General features: G+C 40.4%; 1 protein-coding gene across 1 annotated transcript; it reads left to right on the plus strand.

Annotated features, from left to right (window-relative positions):
* The first annotated feature begins 2,179 nt into the window (after nt 1–2,179).
* On the plus strand, nt 2,180–5,270 carry C2H8orf48 (chromosome 2 C8orf48 homolog). Its single transcript, XM_047719794.1, has 3 exons — nt 2,180–2,205; nt 2,812–3,047; nt 3,140–5,270. The coding sequence occupies exons 1-3, from the start codon at nt 2,180–2,182 to the stop codon at nt 4,078–4,080; spliced, it is 1,203 nt and encodes a 400-aa protein (XP_047575750.1). The 3' UTR covers nt 4,081–5,270.
* Nucleotides 5,271–8,922: the final 3,652 nt, after the last annotated feature.

The following is an 8,922-nucleotide window of genomic DNA, read 5'->3' on the forward strand; positions in this document are numbered from 1 at the left end:
TATCTCTTAAAGTACAATAAACATATTACCTTTGAAAAGCAATAATTGTTAAAGCAAAGGGCAACTCTGCATAAGGAAATCAATTTTAGAAAATTTATAGAAGACACACAGGAAAAAGGAATGGAAAAATTGAGATATTTGTGAGGGAAAAAAACATTTTAAATGAATGAAGAACCAGTACTTCCTATAAGCTGAAATAATTTTTTTTTTAACACAAGTGATGTAAGATTCTTTACTCTGCAAACATCATTTCTCACCGTGAGATTTCTGACACATTCATCTTAGACCCTTAGGAGAAGAAATTCATTTTGAATGAATTGAAGAAACTCATTTTGTTTGATCCACAGAACCAAGTACAGTGCTGTGAAGTTTAGGTGAAGGGTAGAATATCGTTGAAAGATTTGTCAGCTTAATTTCCCTTAGTCATACACTAGATTCCCTCCTGGTACAGTGAATACCACAATGGCTCCAGGAAGGGGTACAGGCTAAATGCCACCTGGGAAGGAAGGAGCTACAATAGCTGAGGGGAGAAGGGCTTGCCGGACAGGAAGAAACAGTGTGAGAGAAAGGGAATCATAGAGGAAGACTAACTTATTTTGACCTTCGCTCTCTGGGGTTAAGCCCCATAGCTGTAAAGCACATTTAATTGTTGAGGAAAAGCTGGAAGAAGAGCTTTGCCCTGCTCCCCATGAAGAACTTGGAAGGAGCAGTGTTTGTAAGGCAATCAAAGTTGTGCCATCACATGGTTAGGCCAGGAACACCTGATTCATCTCTTTACTTCCTATTACTCCACCCCTCCTCCCCCACTCTAGGCCATCTGAGACCACAGTTCCCTCCGGTAAAGATCCCAACATTCCCATCAGCCCCTAAGAGGTGCCTAAGGTTTATGGAGGAAAAGGTTACCAAAGGAAGTCACCTTAGTGATGGTGTGCTACACTGTGGGTGCCAAAGCACATTCTCTCTGGCACTTCTCAGGCGTGCTTTTCAAAGAAAAAGAGCCAATCTACAGGAAGGAGCCCAAGTACCCATGGGTGTTCAAAGCCTGGGCAAGAGAGCCAGGAGAGGTTTTCACCAGTTCCCCTAACCTTGGATTTTGTCAGGACCCTGGAAGAAATGTGACTGACTGTACCTTGGAAAACACCCGTGTTAAGAGTATTAAACAGGGGTGCCTGGGTGGCTCAGTGGGTTAGGCCTCTGCCTTCAGCTCAGGTCATGATCTCAGGGTTCTGGGATTGAGCCCAGCATTGGGCTCTCTGCTCAGCAGGGAGCTTGCTTCCCCCCTCTCTCTGCCGGCCTCTCTGCCTACTTGTGATCTCTCTTTCTCGGTGTCAAATAAATAAATAAAATCTTTAAAAAAAAAGAGTATTAAACAATTTACTGGGTCATGCTTATTATTATAAAAAATGGCTAATAACAGAATATTCTCCCCAAATGTATCTGCTTCTAGGATACAGTATTAAAAATAGCTTATTGGAAGATATGAATATACTATATTACAAAGTATAGCTCCTTTGATCAATATTTTTAGGAAAAATATGGGTTATAATGAATTACATATAAATATTCAGATAATAAGGAAAGTCTTTAAAATGAAAATCTTGAGCCCTTGAGATGGGGAAATCACTTGGAGCTACCCACAAATTATCTGCTACCTCCTTTGAAAGACTAATATTATATGATAAAATATTATCTGGGTTGAATACATAAAGTTGCAATCTCTTTATCATCCATGTGAAGCTGGTTCATATTTGAGAGATACTTTTTGAACATTTCAGCCTTTTGACCCTTTGTTCATGAAAAGATGAACATTTTTTAGAATAACATTAAATATATCCGGCTAGTCTTGAACAACATGGGTCAGGGGAGCTGACCAAGGAGCCCATTCATTCTCTTAAAATAATCTCAGATACTTACTAAGACCTAGAAAAAGTCCATTTTCAGAGACAACATATTATAATTCACGAGAACAGTTATTAATAAAATTCTACCATGTTTTTTAAAAGGCTCTTTTAAAGGGATAAGTCACGGGTAAAAGAGTAATTTCCCACCCAGGGGGTGGGTTGTGGATCAGAAAGATTAAGATTAGAGTTCCTTAGGCTGGTAGTACACTGGGTCTGTGTGAGGTTATATTCATTTGTTTTCACAGTCATTCAGTGCATTTACTTAATAGATTTACCCAATGTCTTCTAATGCGTCAGGTACCTGGTGAGTGCTGGGCAACACAGGCTTAGTTTCTGCCATCATGGAATTTTTAATCTAGTGGGGTAATGGGGGGGGGGGGGGACGGGTTACCATAATATAGCAGCAAACCATGAAAGAAAGGCTGTAAAGAGTTTGGGGCAGGATGGGTATGAAATCATCCCTGAGAAAATGGGACTTGAAGGAGGAACAGTAATAAATCATACAAAGAGAAGGTGTGTTGACGTGCTAGTGTGAGGGTAACTGCCTGAACCAAAGACCTGAAAACCTGTTGTTTGGGAAAATCCGAGCACAGAAGGTCATCCCAATCTGGGAGCACAGAAAGTTGTGCAAGATGTGCGGGCAGGAGTCTTGTGGGATGGTTTCAGTCGTTCAGTATTTACTCTAAGACATGGTCTACGAATAGGTGAACTGGTTATACGATCCGCAGATGGATTTTTGCTGCGCTTTTTGACCAGCTTTATTTGGGGGGCGTGGCGGGGCGGGACATACATTCTCGAATTAGAGGTCGCCTGTGCTCAGAGGCCTAACACACCTACGCTCGTGAGACCCCTGAAGAAATGCAGTTTGCTAGCTTCTCTCATGAATTGTTAGATTTTGTACTTAAAATAGCACTAAGGAGGAGCCGCCACAGAGACTACGGAGCCTGCGCTTTGCAAACCCAGCGAGCTGTCTGGGATCAGGCAGTCTACACTGGAAAGGGAGGGGAAAGAGGAGGAGCTCAGCGCTGGCACCCACTGCGCATGCCCAGCCTCGTTGCCAAGGCAGCCGGGAAGCCGTAGCCCGGAAGCGGATCCTTGCAGAGCTGCCTGCTGTGAGACCGACCTCTGTGGACTCCCCTGTGACCAGTTCCTGAGCCCGTCTTAATCAGGGCAGAGCAGATGAGGAGCCCAGAATGATGCAAAGTGATAGCCATTCGCCTAGAAGCCTGGGAATTGAGGAGAGCAAGGGGAACTGGCGCAAACGGACATCAGGGCTATGGGAGACCTTTCTGATGGGACCTTTACTGATGAGGTCCAGAGTTCCAGTTCTTTCAGCTCTTCCGGAGGACTGCAGCCCTGGTCCCATACCTCTGGGAGCACATCTGGGAGTGGAAAGACCACTACACGCTTGGAGAATCGAGACAGACAATCTGAGCTTTCAGACTGCCAAAATAATGAAAAGAAATTCAGTAGAAAATGGATCAACCATCTCAAGGGCAAAGAAAGGAACTGTGGACAGCACCAGTCAGACACTAAACTTCAAGCAGAAACCACTCGGGTATCTGATGAAGAACTGAATGCCCTACAGTCTTTTTGTGACATTAAAATCAACCTGATCCGTCACAGAGCAAACTCCAAGGAGAAAAAGGGCAGCAGACGTAAAAGGCTACAGCTTAGATTGGATGCAGAGGTTTCAGAGAAAGATGCCTTAAACTGTGCCGTTCCTGATGAAGTTTTGAACAGAATCTACCTAAAAAACATGAGGATAACACCAAAACAGGTGGCGACAGCTAAGCAACACATTTCTTCTTGGTGTCCCCACTGCAACAGAAAAAGAGCAGAACTGGCCCAATCTGCCTTTCTGCGACAGAAGAAGACTTTGCTAGAGTCCCTTCTACTCCAAGAGAAGATAGACAAACATCTTTATACCAAAGACTTTCTTACCCATATTGGAGATGCACATCAGGAGGGTTTTCCTAGGCTTTCAGATGACCCCAGAATAATCTGGAAAAGACTGAATGAGAAAAGTCAGATCAGATACTATAGTTTTGAAAGGTCAGATAGAGAGCAGATGCGGCAGAATGAAAAAAGCGCTTGTCACTCACCCTTTCTCTGCTGCTTGACCAAGCCACCTACTCTATCCAAACAGGAGATGGTGTTTACCAATGATAATGTGTAATGTGGATAAATGTTTCTGTTGTGTATTTGAATAATCATCATTTTTACATGTACTTGGGAAACTAATTTAAGACTTGACTATGCTTCCTTCACAGCTATGTGGGCTAAAAACTCTCCATCTAGTATGTTTATTATTATTATTGTTATTGTTATTGTTATAGATGGCAACACTGTAGTTGGTATACTACAAAATGTTTGAAACAGTCCAGGAGAGAGATGTTGGTGGCTTAGACTAGGGTTTGACAATACAGATAGAGGTACAGAGATGTAAGAGATACTTAGGAGGTAATAATTAACAATCTTTGGTGAAGAAATGGATATGGGATTTAATAAAAGGTAAATGTTAAGAATGTTACTAAATTTCTGACTTGTGCACTTGGATGAAAAATATCATTAAAGGAACATTGGAAAAGGATCTTGTTTGATGGTAGTGATTAAGAGTGTGATTATCTGAGCATGGTTAGTTTAAGGTATATTTAAGACATTTACATTGACAGGTTGGGAAATGGCTGGTTATTTGTGCTTGCAGTTGAGAGAAAAGGTCACGCCTAGAGATTTGAAATAAAGCGTGGGGTGGAATCACTGACCTATAGTTGGAAATTGAAATCAAAGATACGGTAAACTTTTCTAGAAGGAGTAGAGTGAAAGAGGGGAGGTTATGAGCAGCTCCTGAGAAATCCAGCAGCTAATGGCCGGATGGAAGAGAATAAGCCAACAAAGGAGGTTGAGAAAAATGACCACAGAAGGATAAAGGAAGCCATAGTGTTAACAGAGATCAAAGAAAGAACATTCCAGAAAGGACGGGCTAAGAATGCTAATGCAGCAGAGAGTTCCTGTGGGACAATTTCCTTAGCCTTACCTGTTGGGCTCTGTTGACCTTAGCAACAGACACTTCACTTATGGAAATCAGGCAAAGTGGATCGAGGAATAAATGTAAGGTAAGGAGATGAGGCCTATGAATGCGCACTAATCCTAGAAGTTCAGCTGTGTGGGGAGAAAGGGGGTAGCTGGAGGTAGATACAGAAGTGAGGGAAGAATGCTTGCTGCGAGTGCTCTAAAAAGTCATTTTCTTCATAAAGATTTTATGGAACTCTTCTTGTTCATCTGATGAAATAATATTACCCCCTCGAGAACACCATGGTATTTTGAAAATACATTTATTGGGAAAAAGTGTTAGATGGCATTTTGAGATACCATTTTGAGAAGTCATATTTGTTATTTTTCTATAAAAATATAAATCCTAGGGGCGCCTGGGTGGCTCAGTGGGTTAATCTGCTGCCTTCGGCTCAGGTCATGATCTCAGGGTCCTGGGATCGAGTCCCGCATCGGGCTCTCTGCTCAGCAGGGAGCCTGCTTCCCTCCCTCTCTCTCTGCCTGCCTCTCTGTCTACTTGTGATCTCTCTCTGTCAAATAAATAAATAAAATCTTAAAAAAAATATAAATCCTAGAATTAGTGACAGTACCTGGAGGTCATTTTTCTGCATGTCTAACACCTAAGCTATCACAGTCAAAAATAAATTTGTAAAAAACAGCACAAAATAGTTATTGTATCATATTCCAATAATACTCTTTGGGTTTAGACTTTCATTTATGTACAAAGATACTGTTTTGTCCTGTAGAACTTAGCATATTTCCTCTTAGTCATTCCTAAATAAAATGGAAAACATTACCATTTTCATAATAACTTTTTATTTGAAATCCACATTATGTCATGCTTTATCTTTGCCATCTCAATATATTCCCATTTCACGTAATCAAAATTCTGAATAACTTCCCATTTAGAATTTCCCATTAAAGGTCATAATCCACCCCCTCTGTAAACTAAGCTAGAAATCTAAGAGTCATTACTTGTTCCTGCTCTTTTTTATTAACAACCCCCAAGCTAACTTTTTCAGCAAGACCACTGGATCATTCTTCTGACCATGACTTATTTCCATCTTGTTACCACTTTCCTCATCATCTCAGCACTCTCACTCCTGGCTTCTCTCCTCTTCACTCCATTACCTACACAGTTGTCATAACTATATTTCTAACACACAGACGTGTTCAAGTTACTCCCTTGATTAAAAAAAAGAATGATTCATCAGTGCAATAGAAATAGCTTGAATTGGGGCACCTGGGTGGCTCAGTGGGTTAAGCCTCTGCCTTCAGCTCAGGTCATGGTCTCAGGGTCCTGGGATCGAGCCCCATGTCGGGCTCTCTGCTCGGTGGGGACCCTGCTTCCCCCTCTCTCTCTGCCTGCCTCTCTACTTGTGATCTCTGTCTGTCAAATAAATAAACAAAATCTTTAAAAAAATAGCTTGAATTAATTAATGCCACGTAGATGTTCCTTCATATTTGGCCCACGTTTACCTGTCTAATCTCATCCTCCATGCCTATCCCGATCCCCCCATGTTTAAGCCCCTCCATAAAACTTGCACTTTCCTGAGCTCTCCTGTTCTTCCTGCCAATATTTTACAAGTATGCATTTGTATTGCTCAGATTCTCTTGTCTTTTATAGTTGGTCTACTCCTTATTATATTTCATTATAGTAAGTAGGTAGTACAGTTGCATGATTCAAACTGTCAGAAGGATGTCAAAAGTCTGAGTGTGCAGTTTCCCGGTTACCCTGTTATCCTCTCACTTCTTCTATGTGGGCCTGAAAGAGCCCTGTCTGCCAGATTAACTCTTTACTTTCTGGATCATGGGATAATCAGGTATCCCAGGATGAGGGCAGAGGTAGAAGAAAGTCAGGGAACTGGGGAGTGGCTACTTATCAATCAGGACAGAGTATTCCTATGTTTTAGCCAGTACAACCAAATTAGTGTGTATGAGCTGACTATTCATATTAACTCTTAAGTAGCCACTTATACTAGTTTGTTATCTTTCCAGTATTTATGCAAATAGAAACACCAAAGATAATTTATGATGTACTCTCTTCTGTACCTTTTTTTCACTGTGAGAATATGTATGTGTATATAAAATTTGCCATTTTAGCCATGGCTAATTGTACCATTCAGTGGCATTATTTACATTAATAATGTCGTGCAATAATTTCTCATTACCCCAAACACAAACTCCAGATCTGTTAAACAATAACCACCCTCCACCCTTTTTCTCCTCTTCCCAGTCTCTGGTAACCTCTATGTACTTTCTGTGTCTATGAATTTGCTTATCTAGATAATTCATGTAAGTGGAATCATAATGTTTGTTCCTCTGTGTCCGGCATCTTACTTTGCTTTGGATTGGCATTTGGCTACTGAGATTGAGCATCTTGTCATGTGCCTCTTGGCCATATGGGTGTCATCTTTGGAGCAATGAGTATTCAAAGACCTTTGCCTATTTTATAAGTTGGGTTGTTTTGACTTTTGTTGACTTGCAAGAGTCATTTATATATTCTGAATATGAAACCCTTGCCTGATATATGAGTTGCAAATATTTTCTCCCTTTCTGTGGGCTGCCTTTTCAGTCTCTTGGTAGTGTTCTTTGGTGCATAAAAGTTTTTAATTTTAATGAAGTCAGATTTGTCTATTTTTTTCTTTTGTTGTCTATGCTTTTGGGGTCATATTTAAGAAACCATTGCCAAGTCTAAGGTCATGTAGATCTGTCCTTATGTTTTAAGTTTTCTATGATCTTAGGTCTTAGGTTTTGGTTTTTAATCCATTTTGAGTTTTTAAATTTATGGTGTGAAATAAGGATTCATTCTTTTGCTTGTGGGTATCGAGTTTTCCAGCACAATTACTAAAGAGACTGGTCTTCCCCATTAAATAGTCTTGGCACCCTTGTCAAAAATCAGCTCACCATAAATGTGAGATTTTCTTTCTAGACACTAAGTTCTATCCCATTGATCTATATGTCTACCCTTATGATTGTGCCACAATGTTTCATCATTTTGCTTTGTGGTTAGTATTGATGAGTGTGAAATCTTCAGCTCTGTTATTCTTTTTCAGGACTGTTTTGGCAGGATGCCTGGGTGGTTCAGTTGGTTAAGCGTCTACCTTTGGCTCAGGTCATGATCCCAGGGTCCTGGGATCAAGTCCCGCATCCATCTGGGTCCTTGCTCAGTGGGGAGCCTGCCTCTCCCTCTGCCTGCTGCTTCTCCTGTTTGTGGAGCTTGTACCCCTCTCTTGTGCTCCCCCCGCCTCCCCACCCCCAACAAATAAATAAATAAAACCTTAAAAAAAAAAGAAGACTGTTTTGGCTATTCAGTGTCTCGAAGATTCCATATAAATTTTAGGATGGGGTTTTTCCATTTCTGTCATAAGCGTTATTAGAATTTTGAGAGGGATTACATTGTATCTGTAAACTGCTTTGATAGTATTGTCATCTTAACTCTGTTAAATCTTCCAGTCCATAAACAAGATGTCTTTCCATTAATTTAGTTCTTTAATTTCTCTTAAGAAGTGTTTTATAGTTTTCATTGTGTAAGTTATGTGATTCCATTATTTAATTTATTCCTAAGTACTGCATTTTACTCCCTTATTTGCTATTGTAAATGAATTTTTTTCCAATCCAGTTTCACTTTGGATGTCCACTACTAGTGCATAAAAGTACAACTGACTTTTGCATGTTGAATTTGTATCCTGAAAGTTTGCTTGAATTCACTTATCTGTTTTAACATGTTTTAATTGATTCTTTAAGGCTTCCTAGCTATAAGATTATGTCTCCTATGAACAGAGAAAATTTTACTTCTTCTTTCTGAATTGGGTACCTTTCTTTTTCCCTTGTCTAATTCTCCTGGCTCTAATTTCCAGTACTATAATGAATAGAAGTGGAGAAAGCAGGCATGCTTGTCTTGTCCCAGGTCTTAGAGCAAGAGCTTTCAGTCTTTTACCATTGAGTATGATATTAGTTGTGAGTTTCT

The sequence above is a fragment of the Lutra lutra genome, chromosome 2 (assembly GCF_902655055.1).
Source record: "Lutra lutra chromosome 2, mLutLut1.2, whole genome shotgun sequence".
NCBI lineage: Eukaryota > Metazoa > Chordata > Mammalia > Carnivora > Mustelidae > Lutra > Lutra lutra.